A 25,670-nucleotide genomic window follows, 5' to 3' on the forward strand; every position below is an offset into this window, starting at 1 on the left:
CTGGAAGCCAACTCAACAATCAGAAATAAAAGATTAAGGGATTATTCATAATCCCTAACCAGGCTAAAAACAATCACCATGTAAAATGAGTTAGAAGAAAATGATCAAATTCCAAATCTCAGGAAGTTTATAAGTTATCTGTGAGGATTATTTACCTGTTTTACTAACAAATCCACAGTTGCTGAGATTTGAGTTGGATTTTGGGTTGCTCAGTAACCCTGAAAAATCAGGCCAGGTCTACTCAGTAGCCCCGCATGTGTATTTGGGAACTTGACTTTAAATCCCCAAGTTTCAAAGTGCAGTCCAGAGAACCATAGAATCATTAAGGTTGGAAAAGACCTCCAAGATCATCTGGTCCAACCATCCCCCTACTACCAATGTCACCCACTAAACCATGTCCCTAAGCACCACGTCCAACCTCTCCTTAAACACCCCCAGGGATGGTGACTCCACCACCTCCCTGGGCAACCCGTCCCAATGCCTGACTGCTCTTTCTGAGAAGAAATGTCTCCTCTTTTCCAGCCTGAACCTCTCCTGGCTTGAGGCCATTCCCTCTAGTCCTATCGCTAGTTACCCGTGAGAGGAGGCTGACCCCCAGCTCCCCACACCTTCCTTTCGAGTAGTTGTAGAGAGCAATGAGGTCTCCCCTGAGCCTCCTCTTCTACAGACCAAACAGTTCCCTCAGCCGCTCCTCACAGGCCCTCCACCAGCTTCATAGCCCTTCTCTGGACATGCTCCAGGGCCTCAATGTCCTTCTTGTAGTGAGGGGCCCAAAGCTGAACACAGTACTTGAGGTGCGGCCCCACCTACCTCTATCTGTTACACCATCAAAAAAGATCGCAATACGCAAAGCTCTCCGAGCCATGTGATTTACTTTTTGCCTCACAAAATGCTACCTTTCATGATTATTCATTGCCTCTCTGATAACCATTTAAGAATGACCTTTAAATTTGCAGACCGTATCCTGTGAGTATCTGCCCTATAATAGTGAGCCCTGTGAGAGCAGGAGCAGATGACAAAGAAACCCTGCCTGACTTGTGTCTGAATAGCACCTGAGGATTTCAATTCAGATCACCAGGCTTCCTCTGACACCTTCTCAGAGTAATAAAATCTTTTAAACTGAAAGACAGACCCCGAGTAGAGATCTGGAACAGCTGTGGACCCAGCACATGAGAAACTGAGAAGTGGGGTTACCAGTCAACGACCAAAGGGAAACCTTGGCAAGAGAAACATGGATGATCTGAAAGTGCAAAATTAGTTAGAAGCCTTCTGCTCAGCTCTTGCACTATCTGAATAAGTTAGTTTATGTCTTCTTTTAAACAGAATTATTACTGTATAGATTATACCTGACGTCAGGATTAAAATAATATTACTTGAAGTTTAAGTAATATAAGCTGAATATAAACTAAGAGACTGTGAATGCCCCAGATCAGATCAAATTTGGACCTACGGGTGTATTTTGAAATCAAATAATGATGTATAACCATCAGAAAAAGCAGTAGTTTAAAACCATCCAAAAAAAAAAAAAAAAAGAACAGAACAGAAAAATAGTTTTTGCTTTTCTAAAGAAGATTTTACTTCACAGGTCTGAGAAAATGACCTTTCATAGAAACAAATACCAAAATGTTAGAAATATAATCTAGGATAGGTAAGGATGGCTGTGTAAGCTTCTGTTTTCTCTCACGCTCAGTCCTACCGGGAGAAATAAATTAACTGATCAAAAGTATAAAAAGAGCACTGCTCCAGAAGCCAATATTTGACAGCACCACAAGAAGAAGCACCCTCCAAAACAAGGCATAAGGTTTCAGCCAAAACATTCTTGAAACCCCTAAAACTTACCCCTTCCCCAAACTTCCCATGCTGGCTGGAGGGAATTAACGCTTTGTAGCCTCCCGCACGTGAAAAAACCCTTGCGTCACCGAAAGGCTTTGTTTGGTTCTGTTTTGTTGTGCTTGCTTCAAGGTTTCTGTACCATCTCCTGGACGCATTCCAAGCCCTGTCTGGAGTTCATCCCATGCCCCAGATGGGATCTCTGCGTGTGGCAGGCTGGGGGGGAAGGATGTCCTCCTCCAGCCTCACATTTTACATAAGCCCTAACAGCAAACCTACACACAATTCTTTGCTCAAACCAAAAATAATAGTAATAATAATAATGATAATTTTCAACAGAATTCCAGTGTCACCAGGCCCGTTCTCTGATACAGGAAGAGTTTTAAGGGCTATTGGAAGTCACTCATCGGAGCACAAAAACACGTCTGGAACATAACACGTGTAGCTTCTGCCTTGTGTGTATGAAATTCAATCCATGTGCTTGCACACCCTAAGTCTGCTCGCAGGCCTACGTGGCCTGAGTAGGTCCTGGCTTCAGGAATTCAGTTTGTGAGTTTGGGGTGGGTTTTAGGTTTGATATCTTTAAAGCCAGAATTGCAGAACACAGGGTCGAAGAGACCTCAGCATGGGCTTGTGTCTATTCCTACACACCATTTTACCTCTTGTGAATGACCTTACTACTAATAAAATGAGTGTGAATTGAAGGCTGCCTGTTTTACAACCTATAACTACATGGTTGATGAGGATCCAAGTTACCAATCTTCCAAACCACTTGTAAGAGACTGTGGCAGTGAGCAAGACAGGATACAAATCTACTGGCACCAAATACTAAAATCAGGCCCTAAATCTATCTGAATTAATGAAACTTTAAGAACAATTAAATACAAATGTAACACAATGTATGCAAATATTGCCCTAATTTTAAAGCAAAACGATTAATAAGAAAGCAGGCCCACTCAAATACAGCTAGGGATGCTGTTGCAAAGACCCAGAAAGAGCTGACAAGACTGAACCGAGATGAAACATTTTGTCCAGCTGTAACAGCAAAAGATATGACCTGAACTTGATTTATATGCATGAAATTATTTTCCTGTGGACAATAAAGAAGGCACAAATAATAAACTGAAGCGTGACCAACAGTCTTCTGTTATGTGGAATACTCTCACAGAAAAAAAGCTTCTTGTAGCAGTAGTCGAGGAACCATGTTAAATATCTAACAAAAATTCTACACAACAGTGAACAATTAAATAAGATTGTTGTTGAGGATCACAGTCTCACATAAATAGAAAAATGTGTTTTCGATTAAAAAATGTATATATATATTTCCTAAAGGATTTGAGATTTCAACACTATTTTTGAATGTTCAAGTATTCTGTCAAGTAAAATGGACAGTATCAGATGGCAATAATGAAAAATAAGACTTGATCTTGAATGAATGAATTTATTATAAAATACTTAGAGCCTTTTATGTTCATATGGTCTTCTTTCACTTAAAGAAAACCTGTCAATATGCTATTAAACTACAAAATAAGAGCAATGCAATACGGTTTTCAGAATAGATCGGGTTGGGAGGGCTCAACAAAGAAACTACAATAAAATTTAGCTAAACTCTTTGGAATTCAGACACAGTCATTCCAAAACAATATTCTGGAGTTATACTTTTTAAACTGTCATGTGTTTACTATAACAATCTATATCTACAGTTTTTTAATAATCTTACAAAATATAGTTTAATACCCTTACAATTAGCATGTTTACATACATGGAAAATTAATACTGTTTTGCAATCCTGCTGGTCAATTTGCTTGTTCTGGAATTGGACTGAAAACATGAAGTGCAATGTAGCAAACCTGATTGAAACGTTCACTCCTTTTTTTCTTTTATGGTCTAGCATTTTAGCAGTTTTTCTTAACAGAGATGAAAAATGTGAATTTTTTTGGACATAAGTTAACTTTATTTTCACTTTAACATACACACACACACACAGATGCACACTTTTTTTCTGTGAGACTTCTGTTCTCATTAGTAATGCTGCTGATGCATTCCCTTCTACTGTAATGGAGCCAATCATGAGTCATGTCATGCACTTGCCTAAAAATCACAAGTTTAAGGCTTTCCATATCACTGGTAGACTGAATGTAGAGAACTGAGCCAAGGCTCCTTAAAATTCCAAGATTCCTGCAAAAGTCAATGGGAATTTTACTTGAAGAAAGGATGAAGTGTTGAACCAAATTACCTACAACTAATCATTGGAACAAGCTGCCACATGTAAAAGCTACAAAAAGGCATCTTGCTGAAAATATTGCAAAGTTCTGCTGACTTCTAGACCAAAATTTTTCTGTGCATGAATGTAAATGCTGTTAGGAGGCACGTCTGAAATGCTTGTCAGTACCTATACCTTAATTTTTCAGTGTTTTAAATTAGCAGTAACAAGAATGTTTCCCAAACACAAAGCTATAGTATAAACCAAATATCTGCCTGAAATTTCAAGGTCAACTGCACAAGTATATCAGTTATTATTTGAAAAACACTTCATACAGAAGAAAACTAAAAGTTCCCATGGTCTTGCTGGTTTCTGCAAGCCTGCTTAAATTGTGTAAGAACACAAACCAGACAAGGCACTAATGTTTATATGAGGCATCTAAGTGGGGAAAGGACCTGAATGTACATCAAACATCACATTTTATTCGCAGAACACCACTACTGATGCTGGTTTTAAAAGAAAATGAGAACATGTTATTAGGGGCAAACCATATTTAACTTATCTAATTGCAGAATGAAAGGAGTGGGATGAAACAGCTCTCCTCTACAAAAAGCTGGTGAGAACATACAGTTACGGAGATACACTGACGGGCAGAGCAAACTAGATGCTGTTTCCAACTCCATAAATATATCAGCCCCAGTTTCACAGAATTCTAGTTTGAATTTTGGTTTTATTTCTGAATGGATGATGCGTTGTTTCTGAAAATAAATGACATGCTGCTAATTACTAGTTGAACAACACAGTCATACTCCATCCTTACTATGGCTCATCAAGGCACTTGCCTTGTTCACTGTGGGGCCTTGTTAGTTCCCGTGTTAACTTCGGTCAACTCTGTATTTTAAAACAACAACAACAAAGATGTTTAGAAAGGGCTAAGAAGCCCTTTTTGCTGTGAAATGCCAGTAACACTTGCTGAAAATGGCTCCTAGCTAGTACGATTACTGGGGAAAAAAAGGAAAAGTTTACCCCCTACCACTTGATATCAGAACTACTGCTTTGATGGTGCTCTTCCAGCAGATATTCTGCTTCAGCAGGCAGAAAAGATGGGGACACTTGATCATCCTGACACTTCTATTCTCACAGCCGTGTTCCACAGACACACAAAGATGCACAGCCACAGATGTCCATGTTTCACTCACAATTTTATTCATAAAAACCAGATGCAGTAAATTGTGCATTCTCTTCCTGACAGAAAAACTATGAAAAGGAGTATGCAAGGTTAGTATAAGAAAAGTATTAAAGATGCAACAATGCGACAGCAGGAACTAAGAGCAGACAGTTCAAGCTGACCCTCAGCTCTGGCATTATGCCGCCTGCAACAGCAGGTGCTAACGGTGGCTATGGAAAAGTGTCTTTCGTCAACACATCCCCCAGTTTCACTCCGCAGGCTTTGTTTTCATCCCACTACCTCAATCTTTATTCCACTGGAAGGGAGACAGCGAGCAATTGCGAGCCGCCCTCCTGCCCAGGGCACTCAGGCCTTGTGCAGGCCTCTCACTGCCCTGCGCCTCCTTCTCCTGCCCCAGGCCCAAGCCCCCAGCCCCAAGTCCCCAGCCCAAGCCCCCAAACCAAGTCCTGGGCCCAAGCCCCGGACCCAAACCCCAGGCCCAAGCCCCCAGCCCCTCCACTCTGCCTCAGAGCCAAGGAGGTCCCCACCACTCCTCCAGCTGGAATACCACAGACCAGGCTTGCACACAATATTCAAGACCCAGGCATGCCACGCTGATGGTAGTGATGCTTTCTAATAGTTTCCTTTATTATAACTGCCACTGTCCCATAGCTTTGGGGTTGACTGCTGCTTGTTAAATTAACGTTTCCATGCGACAACAACTGGTAACCCAGAACTTCTTGCTGACAGGAGACGGACACAACTCGTTTCATTACCAGCTGAAAAATGAGGGCTGCTTTACTTCAGGATCAGCATTTACATTTCTTTCTTGAATCTCAGCTGCCATTTGAAATTCAAATCTTTCCCCAAATAAATTATCAGCAGGTGTTCCTCACCTACATCACATTTCAAATCTCCTTTTACCAGTGAAAATTGTCTTGCTATAAATTTATTTTTCTACCACAAACAAAATCAATACCACTATTACAAGAGCACTTTGCCATGATTTTTATTTTTAAAATACAGGCATCGCTAATGCAGTGAAATTCATAAAATAAAACAACCATCAAAGCACAATTGTATCAACCACCAACCATCACAAACACACTTTTTCCCCCCCAAAAGAGCTTCCCAAGCCAGAAGAAGGGCAAACCAGAAGAAAGGAGCCACAAATTCACAGGGATAACATGGACGCAACTTCTAGCTGCACTTAAGCAATAACCCTTACATACTCTCATCAAAATCAAAGGAAATACATACAATAGAAACAGAAAGTATCTTCATAAATCCCACCCAAAATGTTGATTCACTGCCAAAACAGAGTTTCTTTAGTCAGTAACATTTACAAAAAAAATCAGTGGCAAATAATATTCCAGCTCAACAGAAGAGGTTGGAGAACTTGGCACCTGGAGCTGAGGCTTATTGCCAAGACACCTGAAATCTGGTAGAAAAGGTACAACAGCAGCTTCTTTTAGGTACAATGGAATACATCCTAAGTAGATTTAAGGCTCGATAGTGTTCCCGTGAAGGACATGATCTTTCTAATATTCTCATAAAGGCTTTTACATGAGTCAAGTGAAGAACATATCTAAGTAACAGCAAAATTGAATTTAAAATTCAAATTCAAATTTAAGATTGAATTAATAAAAAACCACACACCAGAGGTCAAAGTAAAGCACAGCCAACAAAGGAAAATAATTAATTGGATCCCAAGATACCGAACATCAGAAAATATGGTCTCCTAAAGGCCTGAGTTGAAAAATTAAAAATCTTAAAACTAATTTTATTATGATATTATGTAATTATATTTATTAGATTTCTTAGTGTTTTACGTCATCTTCATACGCCAATACGAAGTGTGGCCTGGAAAACATTAAGAAGCCAATATTATGGAGAAAGCAGTTTTGGATAAAGGTCTTTCACCGATAGCCAGTGTTGGCTGTTTTGGCTTTGGTTGTTTTAGCATATGCTTGGTGTTTATCTGACTCTAGCCACAAAGTGGTCCCCAAAGCCCTTGAAATGAAGAAAAAGCTGCCACTGGAACCTTGCCATTATATGACTGTTCACAAGCCTTAAATATGTATAGTTGCACAACTATCATTACAAAAACTGGAGTGTCCAAAATCCACCCGGTTATACTAAAACTCTCTGATGAAGATCCTGTTTTCCTTGTGAGGGCATAGGTGAAAAAAAGATCAATCTGTTCTTGACCCAGTAATTCATTACTCACAGTATACGAAGCTCTCTTTTTCCCCTTTTTTCAAAAAAACTTTCTACTAATTTCCTTACTATTCTAAACCCTGCAAAAACCTTGTTGAAGCCCTTTAAGGCACTGTTGCCTTCAGCTGTCTCCCACAGCCCTTTTCTGGCTGCTGAACCCCACGCAGTGCGGGTACGAGAGCACACGAGGGCTTGGCGGCCACACCAGCGTGCTGGATGTCACAGCCCGGACGCTGAAACGTGGCGCTGCTCGGAGCTGCCAGGCTGACCTGGGAGAGCCGAGGTGAAAGGAGGCGAGGCGAGGCACAGGCACGTTTCGTTCTGCTGCCTCTGCTGCTGCAACTGGAACCAGTTAAACCACGGCAGGTTTAGTCAGAGAGCATGAATCAGAGGTTTAAATGGCACGCGGTACTGAAAGGGATCTACAGGAATCTCAGCAGGAAAGAGGAGAGAATACATCTTCCAAAATGACACGAATGTCTTGTATTTGACAACTGGCGTTTAAGCGCAGATGTGAGCACAGACATAGAGTAACACAATGGCAATAACACAAAGTACTCAGCCAGAGGTCACCGCTGCCGTGCCCGGCCCCCCAGAGCCACGGAGAGGCTCATCCAGCAGCTCTCCCGCCTCAGTCCGCACATCCCGGCCTTGTCCCCCCACAACAGCACAGCTCACGAGAACCCGTGCGCTGCCATCACTCCGGGAGCCTTAACAGCCTGTGGGTTCAGCAGATGTCTTTCATAGGTCAGAACGAATCTGCCTGATCGCTGGAAATACCACTTGTCCATTTGCAATTATAAATTCAAATGTCACGCAAGAACAGTTTTTAAATAATACATGCACAAGCATAAATACCACTCGAGAGACACATTCAAGGACTAGAAACCTTCACTGCATTCAGACATCTGAAGACCTCCCTAACTGAAGTGTATGAAATTCAAAGCACTTGTGTGTTCTATAAGGAACACATTGCACTTTCTCCCAGGGAGCACTCAATCATACTTTTCCAAAGCACTATCCAATTTTTCATGAAAATATTTCATAAAACAGACTTCTTCCACGATGAAAAGAATTTGTGCTTATTCAAATAATTTACAAAAGAAGAGAAACAAGACAACAGGCATATGCATTTCAGTTAAAGAAAACAGAACCAAAAAGCAGTATCACCAAGATGCAGAAACACCCTCGTGTGATTAATGCTGACATCTCTAAGCTTCCTCTTCTCAAAAAACTTTGTGTTTTGTCACTTTTTCTGATATTGCTGATGGTAAAATTTAGATTACAAGCTTTGAGGCCTGAGTGAATACCAGATACAAAACGTACAACTTTTTTGCCTGGTAATGACTGCATTTATAGAAGTCGCATTTCGATCAGAATCGCCTTCGCTTTGCTCAAATCGAGTCACAGGGTGATTAAGAGTAAAATGAAAAGCCTGTAGCATTTCTATCACCTTCTCAAGAGGGTTATGTTTGGCAGGAGTCAGCATAAGACTGTGATAAAATCCCAAAATCTCCAGGCATTTTTACTGCCTGAAATTGCTTTTCCCAGCCTCCTGTCAGCACAGCTGACAGCACTAAGGTTTCCTTATATTCGACCTATCCTTCACAGTACTTTGAGAAAGGAAAAGTCCACAGAAATCATGGATATTGAAGGGAGATTAGATTTTGTTGATGTTTTCTTGAGGTTGTGCTGAGGAACAGAGCCATTAACAGCTTCTCCTCCACTCACGTACTGTTCCTTTAGCACTTAAAGCTTGTTGAGCTCACATCATATTTTCTGGAAGGATTTTCCTAACATCAGATGGAGAAAGGAGTCATATCATTTAAGCTTGACTAGAAAAATCTGTGAGTAGGAAGCTACCTTAAATATCCTTCTGAATCGCTTTCATCCCACTGATCTACAATAATGACATAGTCCATTGTTAACAATTAAAAACGCTTAATGACTGCAGAGATCTACATATGAATTCAGTATAAACTAAAAAAAAAAACAACCTCATATAGGATAAATGGGAAAAAAATCAGATTTTACTTTAACTTGGTATTTGGTTTAGCAAAAATCATGCGGTCTTTGGAAAATGCTGTCTTTAAGCAACATTCCAGGCAATCTGCAAGTGACAAGAAAACGCTACCTCCGAGATGCTTCCTTTTCTGGAAAGGCCTAAAAATTAATCATCACCTAGATAACAAAGCAATGCCAGGTTTTGCCAGTCAAATGACACACGAAATATTTTACCTAATTCAGTGAAGTTGTTGAACGATGTAGACCCCGCACTTAAAACAGCCCAAAGAGAAAGGGCAGGGGTAAAGGGGGCAGGAAGTCAAAGGCTTAAACCGATCCTTCTGGTGGCAGTGACAGCAGAACTGAAAGCCCTGCAGATGAGCCGATCCTAGAGGCGAGCCGAGGAGGCCACTGCCACCTCCACGGCACCCATGGCCTGATGAACCTCTGGCACGTCTCCTTGGCAAGGCCAGCTCCAGGACTGAGCCAGACCTCTGGTTAAGGCGCGTTCGCTGCAGCAGCAGCTCGGACGTTGGCGTACAGAGCCTCGACACTCCAACAGCAGCACAAAAAAAATCCATATGGTTATTTGCTGGGCTACAGCTGCCATATGGAAAGATGAAACAGTTTCACGTTGAAAACCAGCTTTGGGAGAGTAGAAACCCTGATGCATTTCCCAGCAACTTGATACCCTGTTGCAGCAACTATCTGTTGTTTATATTTAAGCTCCATTTGTCATACACAGGATAAGAAGCTAATGAAATTGCAAGTTGTTATATTGATCCACCTTTTCTCAATAGCCAATTTCTAATATTGACTGGTAAGTTACTTTACTAAAAAAAAGACATTTTTATTAATTTTGGTGAGGATAAAAACTGAGCATGATTACAGATATTCAGTTGGCAAACACTAATGACGTAAAAATATTTGTAAAAACGACATAAATGCTATTTTTAAAAAGTCTTCATAAACTGTACCTGGGAAAGGTGGCTCAGTAAAGCAGAACACAACTTTTCAGCAGAGGACGCACAAAGATTTTGCACAAAAATAAGCCTAGTGTGAGACCTCATGCTTTACCAAGTACAATCACAAGATGGGTTTGTAAGTGGAAAAAAAAATCTTACTATAAGAAAAACAGTAAGTAAACACTTAAAAGACAGCCTTGTGCTTTTCATTACTACAGTTGTCCTTCCCTTTAAAGACTATTTTGAAGAGGAATTCACTTAGCTGTTCCAGAAAAGAAGGAAGCAAATAGTAGTTGGTGAAGAAAAAATTACTTTTCTGGTAGCACTTTTTCTGCCATTACAGGATTTTTTTTTTTCCTTTTCCTTAGGCTGGAGACATGAGTTTCTAAACACAGTAACACAATTGACCTTTACCTTGCCTACTACAAGCAGAAGTATTCCAGAGAAACCTACCGGCACAAAGGAACTCTATGCATGTTTGTTTTGCTTACCTATTAGACGTCTCTCTTCACATTAACCTTTTTATTTACTATTTTACATATAAGTAGCTGTTAGCTTCCCCTGACTCTTTTTTTTTTTTAAGGAAGGAACCTAAAGTTTTGGCAATTACCTTGCTATTACCTATAATATCAGCAATGATGCGATCAAGTCTATTTATTTAGTTAGCATTGGGTGATCTTATTACTAGCTACTTTATACATCATGAAGAACTTTAGGCATATGAAACTGGGATAATATACGCTTAAAACATTTTTGTGTAAGAGATGCCAGCTTTAAAAGTCCCATTCCTTAATCAGATTTTCATACAACATCATGTAACTTTTTACAGATTGAAAATTAAAAGTGACAGATTGAATGACTGAAATTTCTGTTGGACTTTTTTTATCCATCAAAACGTCTGGCTTTATCATTTTTGGAAGAGAAGTCAGCACCAGCTGGAATCCTCAGATAGCATTAGTAAAACAATAACAAACCTCCCTTAAAAATATAAATACATTATGAGTTTAGAAAGCACTTTTGAAAAATGAAATACTAAACTTAAAAATTCACATGACTGACCACTGGGTCAAATCCTATCACCTGGAAAATAGCGATAGGAAATGCAGTATTTAACTCTGCTGAAGATGTTTAATTTGACACTTTCCGGGAAAGTAGGAGACTCGGGTTTACAGACAACAGGTTGAAGTGTGATTTTACAGAAAGTGAAATTCAGGCTCCCGACAAGCAAATTAGTGCTCTTCCACCAACGCTATGTTGATGGTTAAGGAAGAAAAGAAAAAAAAGTGAGGAGTATAGGGAGCTAGGATTTGTATGCAGGGCAGTGGACTTCTGCTATATTCTCTCCCTTCAAAGCCTGCCTAAGGAAAAGGGAAATCTTCACTCCCACCTGATAACTCAACAAGCTCAGCACGATGGTCGAGAGGGACGTATTGCTAACTCTGCCCCGTGGGGCAAGGGGCCAGCGGCTGGCGCGTAACTTTGTGCTGCAGCCTCTGCAGAAAGGAGCCTTCCGTCCCGGCCTCCCGCCTGCAGGCAGTAAAGCTCCGAGTTGATGCGTGTCAACTCTGTTGAGGTTATACAAGCAGGGTTCAACTAAGGCACTACTGATACAAATGAGTTAGCTTGTGTATTTCTACATGTTTGTAGTTACAGTATCACGCTAAATACATATTCTACTGCCTTCTAGCTGTGTTTCTTGTTTTTAATAAAAGGTTTGACCAGCTTCAAGGATTTTCTAGAGCTTTTCTTGAACTTCTGGAGGTCACACAGAAACCTGTTACCAGGACTGCCAACAAAACCAGAAGCAGGAAGCGCCCAGCTCTGGAGCACAGCTGTAGAACTACGTTATCAGTATGGCACCAGCCGCGTGAGCTGGGAGAAATGAGATATTTCACTGTTCCTTAACTAAGTCTTGCACACTGAGAACCCAACTAAGCAGGAAACGATACAGATGATCACAGAACTAAACAAATCCAGGTCTTGTTTGAGAGAAGAGACAGGCTTACACAACCTTCTGGAGCAGCCCAAAATAATCTTTGGAAATAAACAGCAACTTTTCAAAAGGAGGCGACAGGCCCATTCCCATAGACGTGGAGGAATACGAGGTCCACACAAGGAGAGCTACTCGTTTTTCCCTAATAGGTCAGGGCTAATTGTCAGCAACAGCTCAGCTTAGCCAGAGGAACGTTTCAAGATGTATTTGAATCTGCTTTAAAGGTTGTGCAATGTTAGAAACCAGCATACAAACGCTTAAGACAGAAAGCAAACAGCTTTGAGTTTGGGATTTAAAATAGTGAACTTGTAAGTCCTTCATGAGTTCCTTCGTAAGTTGATCGGAGCCCAGAGGAACTTTCACAGAGAACAGAGTGTAACAGCAGGGAACTAAAGCCAAGGCTGGGTTTGATATACATAATACTACTTTATTCCATTGTTTCAACTTTCTTACACGTTTAAAAATGTACAGGGGTTCAGAACCACCTCAACAAAACAGAGTACATAATTAAGGGAGATCTAGAGTCAAACCACAGGTGTGCAAACGTGGCTAGCTTCTGGTACAAAAAGTAATAGGCACGGTCTTTACATATGCATTTTGGTGAAAGAAGGAATAATAGTGCAGTGTTAAAAGGCACCAATAATCAATAATTGGGCCTTCTTTAAAAGCCAATAACCATCTAAGAAAATTACATTTGGTTCAAAATAATAATTTAAATATTTTCTTGATTGGCATGCATCTGAACCCCTGGCAGTTTATTACACAAACCTAATGTGCGCCCTTGCAAAATAAAAAAGTTTCAATCAGTGGACCTGAAAGTCAGTTCACTACAAAAGGAAATACTGAAGCTCTTTGCCTGTATTTAATACTAAACTGTCTTGTTCACCTTCTCCAAGAGCACTTGTCTAACAAACATCGATTCAACAACTGCACAGAAGTATTTCTCTTAAAATGAGTATAGTTTGTTTAATCCTGTAGCATTGACCTATTCCATGTGCTATGAAAACATTAGGCACAGACCACAATTTACATTTTCTCTAAAAAAATTTTTGATAAAAAAGAATACAGTATGTGCAAGCTAGGTTCACACAAAGGATTGACAGCTACAACAGTAAGCTATTCAGACTTCCCAAAGAAAAGGTTCTGTTATTTATTTTTAGTTTTCTAAGCAGAATCGCACACTGCTGTGTGCGATTATCATATTTGCATTAGGATTATCTGTGTAGCCAATAAAGAAAAAGCTTTAGTACACCCTAAAGGACACTACATCCATACCGTGTGCTAATTTAACAGGATTGAGAGAATGAAAGACTGAAAAAGTCATTGTACACAGGCAGCTGCAGATACTCAGCTGGCCAGGAAAGGCTATTGCTTTCTCCAGGAAGAGTGATTTGAAACTCATTTTACCTTGTAGGTGTCCTCAAACTGAACCACTGCAACTTGATGGAATTTAGAGATGCACAGAATGGAGAGAAAATAGTTAAATAAATAAATAAATAAATAAATAAATAACAGGGAAAACGAGGGCAAGGGTCTGTGAAAGTTGTACCAGAATGTGCCATTTTATCCAAAAGCATCATGCCTGGTGTAGGTTTTATGCGTCGCGGACTGTTTGTAGAACTGAAAATTGTACAAGATGTGAGCAGAGACAGAGCTGGTTATTAATCTGCAACATCTACTGTAAGTCCTCAGGAATATAATTTACAGGTAGCCACTTACTGTGTAGTTGATTGTTGCCTCTTAAATATATTTAAATTCAGAAGGCTACAGTATATTCTGACACAAAGATAGTAAGATAACTTTTCTACAAGGGCAAAAATATAAGGTAGTAACTAACTTATTTATTTTATGAGGAACCTCCTTTGATGTGGTAGGTATAACATGCCCTTTGGAAGATTTTAGTTCTGACTTTCTTCGTCACCTCTGTTGAATGGCTCTCCTCACAATCGCACAAGAGCTATATGCAAAGTTCAGTGACCCCTCTTAGAGCAGCCTTTCTCTTTTCCAAAAGCACTTTTAAACCCAGCTCTAACAGCATAGCACACTAATCACGTAAACATTCCTCTTCTGGTAAGTTCCCAGATACAGCAAATACTATCAAAACTCCGTGTTTGATGACACACACCAGTTCTCTTTAAATGGAGCAGGAATTAGCCCGTTTCCTTGGTTTAGGGTCCCGTACATCCCTGTCTTTTAAACACATACAGGATGAACATATTGTCTCTGACAGTCTCCGCAGTCCCAGCCTGAAGACACTGTTGGAGAGGCTATATATCACACAGTTGCAGAAACTATTGCTTATAGCAAGCCACGTTGTTAAGAAGGAAAGTGCCGGGTTTTCCAACACCCTAGAGCTCTCCAGCAGAAAGTATATGATATAAGGGAGCCACAGCATGTAGAACACGCTGGTTATCCGAAACAACACCATGGCATAGCGGCGGTCAGGGCTGTGCCCAGTCTCCCCAGCAGCATCCACTTCGTGGCTAGGAAATCGAGCTCTCCGATCATTGATCTCTTTGGTGTGCTGCCGGCAGATTTTAAAGATGTGGAAATACGTGAAACAAATGACAAAGGCAGCGGGAGCGTACAGTAAGCACACGATAAAGCCAGTAAAATAGGCATTAGTTAGCCAGGAGGTAGCACACCATTCAAAAATATCTCCATGGTAACCAGGTTTTCCCCAACCAAAAAAGGAAGGCAAGAAGATTAGACAAGAGTATATCCAGATCAAAACGATGCAGATTCTCAAGCGACAAGGTGTGACCAGTTGGTTATAGGAGAGAGGCTTTGTTATAGCGAGATAGCGATCCACACTGATGCAAGCAAGACACGCCATAGACACGCTTTTTAGCACAGAGATGATGTATCCGAAAACTTGACAGGTCAAGGACTCGTGGACACCTGTTGAATAGTGAAGCAGTGACAAGGTAGGAACCAAGCAGCTAACTCCAACAAGAAGATCAGCGTAGGCCATGGTCTGGATAAAATAGCTGGTGGTATAATGGTGCAGAAGTGGAGCACAGTGGAAAACAAATATCACAGTTAAGTTACCCGCAATAATTAAAAAAGTTAGCAAGATAATAACAACCGTCTCAAGGATACAGATGTCAACTGCATTGTAGTGACCAAATCCAAGAGGGCAGGAGAGATGCTCAGATATGTTCATAACACTACTGCTCAGATTCAGAGTCCTCCATTCAATCCATCGGGACTGGTTCATGTTTTGTGATTAGGGAACACTGCGCTCTGAGTGTTAGCGAGCAGATGACATGCTTAACAGCAGCTAAGCTCTGCTTCAGCGTCTCACGATCTCTCTGCAGACACTGCCAGTGCTTACATTTGAGAGGGTTCTACAGTCCCATAGCTGTTGATGCCTCCTCAGCATCAGTGCATCACCTCTGGCACACCTTAGCTTTAAGGAAAGAAAGAAAGTAAGAAAGAAAGAAGAAGAAAGAAAAGAAAGAAAAGAAAGAAGGAAAGAAAAACATCAAAAAAAAAAAAAAGGAAAGAAAAGAAAAAAAAAAAAGCCAGAAAGAGAAAGGCCACTGATCAGCTCCTCCAGTGCTCTTGAGCAATCTTTACAAACACAAGGCACTTCTAAAACAAACAGGTACCGTGGAATACGGAAATAAAAACTGAAGAGCCACCTTCATTTCCCAGGGTAAGAGGGGGGAAATCTGTTTATTTTCCTGAGAAAGTCACTTACTTTGGAATACAGTGGGGTGAGGGGAAGGAAGGGAAGGAGGAATCTTGGTACAGCTCAGGTTTCCTGGACCAGCGGTTGCTGGAGGCAATCTTTTTAATGTCTCAATTTAAATCACAGAGTGACTTGAGAGTAAAGGAAAAAGTTCATCATCTAATGCTGTCTGTTCTGGCTCTGTTCAGGAGATGGTACTCTGTCTTATCCATGCTACTCATTAGAAAGGTAAGGAAAACACTTTTGTCAAGGTTAATTCCAATAGACTCACCACTGTTTGGGTATGAATAATGAATTTTATTTGGAGGGAGACAGGTGGGGGACAAGGCAGATTTGTCCTCTGACTCCCAAGAAAGAAAACATACATCTCACGTACAAGGAGGAAGATCGTGTCTACTCATTTAAAAATCCAAAGGGTTTAAGAATAGAATTTGGAGACTTGTGTCAATATTCATAATTCTTTTAAACAGTTATAGTCCATTACAATTATTAATGCCAGGAGCATAATTCAAGGTCCCCACAGACAAAATAAATCCTCTTGAATTTAATTTCAGCAATGGCAATTTAAAATAATCATCTTTGGAAACTCTGCTGTATTTGCTAGAGTGGATCGGCACACAGGAGTTTATAGGTATATCCATGATATCGCTCACCTCTGTAGCAACACCTGAATCATTTCACAAACCCCCACACTACAAGAACAGAAACTTCCATCTGCATTCTGCTGTGAAGCTAATGAAATGCTGATTTGACTAGAAAAGCTGCCATTGTTTACTACTCCATTATTCTGTTATTCTGCTGTTTCTTTTAGGTAGTTTTAGGATTGCTAGATTTATTAGATGATCAGCATAATAACAATTGTGTAAACAAGATTGTTCTTCTAATTGCAGGACATTACCTTGCTCATTTTATTCGCAGTTGTGGAGAAAGCAAACATTAAAAGAAAGCATCTTCTGCGTTCAGTTTAAAGTAAATGCTTGATTAGTTCAGGAATCATTAGGCAGGTAACTAATAGTATACAATCTTGCTTTTTGAAAGGCCCCTAGAAGGTTAAAACCATCTTTAATCCTGGAGTTCCTGAGACCAGAAGACTGGCGGTGAGAATTAACGAATCCACATAAAACGATTTCCAAGGTCATTGAGATATTACGCTGGCATTCGCTTCAAGTCTCTGTAAAAGTACCGGAACCTCTCCGCAGCTTTCGGCAGCCCTTGCCGGGGCTTCAAGAGGAATTTCAGCTACCAGAAACGAAAAATCGTCTTCGATTCCCTTGCAGCAACTCGACGGCAAGCTCGCCTTCTGGAGTTCGCCTCCCGCCGCGCATCGCCGCGCCGTGCACGAAGTCCTTGGGGTTTTATAACATCCCCGAATGGTTCCGGTTCTTCAGCCCTCCGCCTGCCGGCACGTCCCGGCCCCGCCGCTCCCCGGCCCCGTGTGCGGGCAGCAGGACGAGCACCAACCCCCCCCCCCCCCCCCCGCGCATCCTCCCCGCCCTGCGCCGGGCGGCTGGGCAGGGCGCTGCGCTCCCCGCCGGGCGGCCGGGGCCGCTGCCGCCGCTCCCCTCCGGCCCCCCCGGGCACCCGAGCCCGCTCCTGCTCCTCCTCCTCCTCCACCTCCACCTCGTCCTCCTCCTCCTCCCCGCCGAGGAGCCGATGGCCGCGGCTGGGCGCCCCCCGCAGCGCGGCGGGGGAACGGCGGCGGGGTGCGGGACGCGGCCCTCGGGCTCCCGTCAGGGCAGCCCGAAATCAGGCGGAGCGCAGCGCACGGCCGCGGGCGGCAGCTGCCCCGCACGGCCCCCAGCACGGCTCGGGCAGAGCGAGCAGCGGGGCCGGGGCAGCAGCAGGCACGGAGCGGGGCTTGGGCTACAGCTCAGCAAAAGGCACGTGCGGAGAAGGGCAGCGGAGGGTTCGGCAAAGCCAGGCCTTAGGAACGAGTAGGGCTGGAATTGCGCTAGGTCGAGGCAAAGCTGCAGTGCGCTGCTCTGGGTTACCAGCTTGTGTCTCAGGTACAGCCCGGAGCAAGCGCTGCGGGCTGAGTGACACGGCTCGAGAAACCTGAGGCAGCACAAACTGCGGCGGTGGGGAAGGGGCTCGCAGTAACACCCTGCGGTAAGGGCAAAGCCTGCCGTCAAAGGACTGACGAGAAGACAAAAATCACTCCGGTACCTCAAAATGGTGAATGGCTGTGAGAAATTTACCGACTACATTTACTGCCTAAGTGTAGGGCTCTAAGCAAGAGCTACTGGTAGCAGAGGTGGAACAACACGAGCAGTTCTCCTTCCTCCTGGGCAGCAGCAGAACAAAGCACCGTGCACACTGGGGGCACAAGCAGGGCTTCTCCCTCTCCTCCTCAGGCCAGGCTGGGGTTAGCACTAGGGAAAGAAAGGGCCCAGAGCATCTTAACCCAGCTGTTAGAAAGAGACCCAAGGGCAAGGCAGATGAGCAACAGCAAAGCCTAAAACTAAGCAGACCGCAGAAATGACAATCTCAGTCCCTTGTGCTGGATACAGATTTGAGCAGTGGTAACTCCTGAGGCTTCCACGTTACAGACAGCACTGCAACCCAGTCACCTTCGTGGGGTCAGCCTCAGGCCATAGACAACACTGCAGCACCTGTTAGTACACGCACAGGCCCGAGCTCTGACAACAAGCCCTCACATCACCCAAATATTGCCGGTCTTGTACAAGAAAGCCGAGAGCTGCTCAGCAGGTAAGAGGTAACAGAAAAGTCAATGGCAACCTCTGCTGGTTGGTTTTCGATGCAGGTAGAATGCTTGTTGCCTGAATTGTAATGAAAGAGACAAAATGATTGAAAAGTAAGGACATCTGAATTCTTTCTTTACGAGCAGACTTCCTCCGCTACAGAAACAAAGGGCCTGCTGCCAGCTGCCAGCGGCTGCAGCACCGCTGGTGCTCCCGGAGCCCAGCGCCCTGAGGCAAACTACAAGTTGGTGCAGAGGATTTTACACGCATTTGGAGGCAAGTGAAAATGAAAGCACAAATCAGCTAGTCCTGATGAGACTACATGATTCCAGCCAGAAGTTTACAAGATTACTGGAACGGTTCATCACAGGCAGCACATCAAAAAGCTGCACAGAAAAAGTTTTCATTAGGGAAAGACACATCAGGGACTCCGGCACAGTTCTAAACAAAACGCGCTTCACGATCTTATTTGCATCTAAAGAAAAGGAAGTGAGAAAGAGTAGTTATAGTGGCAGAATATAACAGGTGTCCCTAGGCAGGTATTTTGCATGCAGCATAAATCCCACAGATGGTGCTGTCCAGGAGGACAGAGCACTCTTCCTTCAAGCTGAATGGAAGCAGTGATTCCACACCTTCTTTGGGAATCATCTAGAAACAACAGAAGTTACCATCCAAAACAGGAGACTCACACCAAAGCACCCTGCTAAAAACAGAGATGTGAAAGGAACTTGAGCTTCATGTCTGAAAAGAAAGCCTGTGAAAGTTGTAGGGATGGGCATGGCCCTGCAAGGAAGCGAGGTAAAGCTCTGACAGAAACAGCCTGTCCAGAAGTTGACTTAGGAGCTCCGAGCAAGGAAGCAACCTATTTCTCATTTCTCTTATCTGAGAATGAATCAGAATATTGCCATTTTCTAAATCTCCCCCCCCCCTTTTTTTTTCCCATAAGAAAACAGGACTGATGCAAGCAAATCCTGCAATGTACAAAGCAGCAACTATCTCATTGCATCACTCATTTCTCCTTTGAAGTCTTCCAAGACTCTGTTAAAATATTGGATTGTCAGCTGGACTAAATGGACTAAGTTTCTCTAAAATCTTTTTTAAAGAAAGCCATTGATCAGAGGAGCAGGGAGATGCAGCTGAGAGCATGGGATGCGGAACATAGCAGTTACTTGTTCAGACACAGACCCGAACGACAATGTCGATTCACAGCTCTCTACCAACTCCTCTTCTTTTCTTTCGCCCAAGTCTTTGCTATTTTCTTCCACCCACCTTCTTCTCAGCCTATAGAACAAAGGTGTCTCTTCGTGTTGCTTTATTTATTTTTTTTTAATCTTTACTACCTCTAGCATTTATTTGTCCACCACATCATATGAATACCCTGGTTTTGTTTTTAGGGCCTCCAGAATCATTTTCTTCCATAAAGGTTGCATCTTGTAGTGCAGCTTAAAGAGGAAGAACAGGAAGAGAAATCAGGAGTTGCCTAAAAATTCTATTTTTATGGCTTATTTTTGTTGTTGTTGTTTTCTACTTACACATCAGACTAGTGTTCATAGCTGCTCCCAAGTCTGATCAGTGCTATATTTAAAGCTGAAATCAGTTTCGGTTTTGCGATGTAAAGCCTCTTCCCGAAATCCACCCCCTGCTACACCTGCCTTGAAAGAGCTCTGACTTACACAAGTGCACAGGTGAGCAGGCATAGAACATGAGATACAAATGTATGCGTGTACACATAAAAGCACTATTTCATCTCCAAACAATCGTCAATCTATTAAAAATATTTCAGCTGGAAGGCACTTCTGGTCCAACATCTTCTGAAAGCAGGGCTAACTTCAAAGTCAGGTCAAACGCCAAATTCTGGCTATGCTACACGAGGACCTATCCCGCTGAACTGGGAACATCTCCAGGGACAGAGGTTTCACAGCTTGCCTGGCCCCTGGTCCAGTGTTTGGCCAGTCCCACCCGATAGCCTCATTTCTCCTTTCTGCTATCACAGATCTGTACACAGCGCCATAAGTCACTTTATAAGCTGCTGGATCCACATACCCCAGTGCCTGCAGAAGAGATCAAGCGATGCAAGTTTCATGGTTACATTTTTGAAATGCAGATACTCTATGGAGCACTTACCTCACTGTAAGAAAGAGGAAGAATTTATCCCTAATTTGCTTCCTAAAGGAAGAATTTCTCTCTGAAACCTCCATCAGGCTTTTCCCCATGAGAAAGGAAGCTGATTTTGATGGCAGCAACTGAGTAGGAGCTAGAAGGCAGGGAAGAGGGAGGAGGCCAGGATAACTTGGACTGGATGGGCGGGAGTTTAGTAGCTGGCTGGAAGGGGACAGTTGCTGTCTGAAAAGTCAAGGTATGGGAGGGATCTGGAAGGAAGCTAATGAGCTGTCCTCCTGCTCCAGCAAGCTCTCTTGCTGCCTGCTCCTCAGCTGGACTCACTGCCCCATTCGTTTCCCAGTGCTGTTTCTGGTGTGCCAAATACTAGCCGGTGTTGGATAAATGTGAGGCAACTGGAATGCTGTGATGCAGAGCAAGAAATTGGCAAAAAGCATTATTTCTGTGTTGTGGTGGATCAGTAGAGAAAGCTGGGCATGCATGTTTGCAAGTATTGTGCAGTCCTTTGTGCTGTTATTGAACAATGACATTAACACCCCTGGAGTTTGTAACTTCAGAACTAGCTACAAATGTTATTCGTGTATTTAATAAATATTAAACAAATTCTTAAACTGCTACAATTTCCCTTAAAACATTACTACCTATGATCTCATGAATTTTCTGAATTTTACATTAAAGAACATTTTTGTTCAAGAGAGGGTTCTCAGGATTATACCATAGCTCCTAGGACAAATGGAACTCACTTCACACGCACCATTTGGAGCGACATATCCCACCAAACTTCCATGCCTCAAACAATAGAAATAAAACACCCTGGAATAAACTATCTATCAAGAAGTGAATTTTCTTCAAGGAATTGCTGTGAAGTGTAATGAATGGTGATAATTAACATTTGTCGAGAATTACACATAGCACCTGCTTGAAAAAACAGTATTTAGGATTAATGCTGTGTAAGGATGCTATTTACTAACTGACCACATATGATAAGAAATGCCCTAAAATGAACAAAAAAGGACAATGGAGAAATGAAAAAAGGTCTTAGGAATGGTATGAAAAGCAAAAAATTAGGGAGGCCCACAGACAGGATCATGTGGCTGCCATTAAAACTAATCCAACTGTCCTTAAACCAGACATAGCTTCAAAAAAGTTCAGTGGCAAAAGCATGCAGACTTACTAGGCACCAGTGCTCCAGGCAGCCCGATGAAGAGCCCCGACTTTTCCTTTAACTCTTGCTTTTGATTATGTGACTCATGCTTAGTTAGTGCTTTGTGAAAGCATACTTACATTCTAAAAGAGCATGCTTTTCATTCCAAATTGTCCTTCTGCCTTTTAACCACCATAACAAATCCATGTGCTGTGCAGCTATCCTAGCATAAAACAGTCTGTGTGTGTGGAAATACACTAGAGCAAACAAAATTGAATTAGCTATTAATTACATTGTACTGCCTTCAAGAGACAATTAAAAGTTACACCTGTTAAATATATCACAGGGCAAAAGATAGCAATTAAGAACTGTAAATAAAGAAACAATGAAACCTAGAGAATAGTCTGAATAGCACAAGTATTACCCTTGTCCTATGGGAATCATTCCTCATGTATTAAAATAATACTGATTCTTTTATTTTTTTTTTTTTTAACAGTACTGGTTTTAATAATATCACATTCCTTTACACTTTTTAGAGGCACATTTTGACCTAGTTGTGCTTTTACTAATACTTTTGTCTGTGTCAAGCCAGGCAGGACATCCTATGGATATGTTTATAACAGTATTCTAAAAACGTATCACAACTGTGCACCACGAGAGGCTATGTTCAAAAGGATTCCAGCCGAATTCACTAAAGCATAAACTCAGCCAGTATTAGGGGTAATTCCATTTCAGCATACCTACTAAAAGAATCACAAACATTATGATCACCTACTTTGACTTTCCACATAATGCAAGACAAATAGTTGTCTTAAACTACAGCATGACCTTTTAAAAAGTGATTTTGATTTAAAATGAGTTCAAATGATGAATAATCATTTGCAGTATTGATTAGGAAGCCAAGTTTTGAGGCTTACCCAAAAGCAACTACTGAGATGTAAACACAAGGATCAAAACCATATACATGTGTCAGTCTTTCAGAATCACAAGTTTGGATGCAACAAAGAAAAAAGTTGAAGTACATGCACATATAACTTGCATTCTTCATTGCCTTTAAAAAAAAAATTGTGCCCAATATTAATTCTTTAAATTTTTCCAAGAGCACCATCTCTATTTGATCCCTGAAACATACCAGAGCTCAATGCCAGGGCCACACATCTGCAAACTACTTATGACCACCACTGCATGTGGTTCCAGATCCTTTTCCATCTCAGTACAATATTATTAACCTTCACAATGACAAACCCATACTATAAAAGCTCCCAGCGCAATCTTGTCAGCTTACTTTTAACAAAAATAGGTGTGTACACACTATATGGGCTTAGAAGGATGGTGGAAAATACGTACTACACATGATTACTGAGAATCTGTGCTGAAAGTTACAACGCACACAGCATTTGCACACAATTTATTTTCTTCTCAAAAATAGTTTTAAATCCTTCAGAATTATCCGCTTCACTCCAGTTCTCTTTTCTAACTAATTGTTAACTGGCAGCTAGCATTGGGTGACAAATTCACAGATGTATGCCAGAAACGGCTTCAATTCCTCTTTTTATGGCCGCACTATATTAAATGGTCCTAGTGCATTCTCCCAGAGCACCCAGCGTAATAAGAAGATGGGCTGGCTGGAAACGCGTGCCTAGTTACACAGACAATTCAATTCTGATTTGCTTATGCAATGGGCACATTTCACCCTGAACTTTTCCTTTAATAGATTATTTTAAACAGTGCTTCCTCAAGGATACAAGAGGCGCCACTAGCTCAGAAAAACACTGCACAACCAGGACCATCAGGAGAAAAAGTGACAGCTTTACCCGTTGGTATAGGCAAAATCAGTTAAGAGCTAAAAGATTCAGAATTTGTTTTAGTGCAAAATCTGCCGAGGAACACGTGGTACCAATCCCAAATGTGGACCCACTGTTTCCCGAGAACAAAAAGGTGAAAACAACCCAAGTAAATCTGTGATTTTTAAACGACTATCTTTAACGATGTGCTACTCAGTATTACTATTCCACCAGTTTTGTGAAGAAATGGAAAAGAGGAGCATGGAAAGAATATGGCATGAAAACTATTTATAAACTGTAATATGGTACAATTTCTTTTTATGGGTTTTAAGCTCAGCTTCATTTAGACTGAATTTTCCTCCCAGCTGGAACTGCTGAAGAGGTATCACTTATAGACTCCACACTGCAAGAGAAATATCAGCACACACTCACATCAATACCATGTAGGAGAAAGGATCAGGAACAGTGTCCTACACCAAGAGAAGTCTGGAGGGAAAATTTAGCATACAATAGCATCTGAAGTAGACTTACAGACGTGGAACCTGGCAATGACAGATGTTTGAAAATGCCCCTGAAAGCAAGAACTACTGACCTATTTTTTCCTTCCAGAGTTAAAAGTTAGCTAATTCAAGTTTATAAAATCATCTCTCATCTGGTAACTACGTTACAAGTTTAATAACATCTAAATACATTCAATTTCCAGTATCTAGTGAATTTTGTCTTAAACTAGTTTGTATTATATAATGAGGACATTTATATAAATCTAGAAATTGGCACACATAAAATGTTATGTGAGCTGAGAAATTAGTTCTATTTCTTTTTTTGAATAAAAAATGGCATTATTTGCCATATTTGCCAAAGAAAAAAATGAAATTGAACACATACTTTGTCAGTACTGTTAATAGCTTAAATATCTCTTTAATAAAAAAAGAGTAGCAGCAAACTGAAGAACAGAATTTTCCAATTCGTGCACTCTGTGTACAGGCCTCTCTTGTTATTGTGTCCAAGCAGAGACAATTCAATGAGTTTGCTTTTTAATGCATGTATTCCCCTGTCAAGATTTTGCAAGCATATTTTACCCCTTTACCTCATAAAACTTACCACTTATATACATTTAAAAACAGAAGGCTTGCTTATAAATTGATTTCAGGTCTTGCAAAAAATATTACAAATCTTTTCATGTCCAAGTTGATCTGATAAATCTATACAGCCAAAAAAAGAAATATCTACATAAGCTTTGCTTCCATGAAACCTCAAAAAAAAATTGATACAATTTCTGTAGGTAAATACTAAGTACTTCATATTCACTTAGTTTTTAATTCTACCTTACATCTGCACATCAGATGTAGGAGATGTCTTTAAAACTAGCATTGAGACATCTCACGTGCACACATGCCTTAACAACACTCACTGGGCAAATGATGTTCTGGATTGCTAAATCCCAGGCAGAAGACAGCATTTCTGAGAGAATCTAAGTGTTTTTGGAACAGACTCTATCAGGGAATAGAGAGATCAAGTCTATAGATCAAGTTCAAGTCCAGTTTCTATCACTAATATTAAATTCACTATTAAACTTTTCCCTTCTGCTCAAAATTGAGCTTTGAAGCTAAACACCAACCTCGTCATTCATAGGGTTTGAAGAGGTATCACATCACACAACTGCCCCAGCCTGGCAGATAAACACACTGCGCGACATACTGGACTCCAACGAATTGATATTATGCCTGGGAAGGCCACGTGGAAAGAAATGGCAGCAGCGGGTGCTACCTGTTTTATTTGCATGGTATGCCAGTGGCAGTTATTTTTACATGGCCACTGGAATTAATTTGGCTTGAAAAGGCA

General features: G+C 41.5%; 2 protein-coding genes across 7 annotated transcripts in view; both read right to left on the reverse strand.

Moving 5' to 3' along the window:
• The window catches only part of GPR52 (G protein-coupled receptor 52), a 53,379-nt gene extending 35,814 nt beyond the window's left edge, over positions 1-17,565 (reverse strand). The window contains exon 1 of the mRNA XM_067001806.1: positions 1-17,565. This exon is cut by the window's left edge and continues 19,054 nt beyond it. Within this exon, the coding sequence (XP_066857907.1) occupies positions 14,518-15,603 (1,086 nt within the window). The 5' untranslated portion in view covers positions 15,604-17,565 and the 3' untranslated portion in view covers positions 1-14,517.
• Positions 1-25,670, reverse strand: part of RABGAP1L (RAB GTPase activating protein 1 like) — a 248,438-nt gene that overhangs the window by 145,569 nt on the left and 77,199 nt on the right. The gene's annotated exons all lie outside the window — the stretch shown is intronic.

The sequence above is a fragment of the Anser cygnoides genome, chromosome 8, assembly GCF_040182565.1.
Source record: "Anser cygnoides isolate HZ-2024a breed goose chromosome 8, Taihu_goose_T2T_genome, whole genome shotgun sequence".
In the NCBI taxonomy this organism is placed as follows: domain Eukaryota; kingdom Metazoa; phylum Chordata; class Aves; order Anseriformes; family Anatidae; genus Anser; species Anser cygnoides.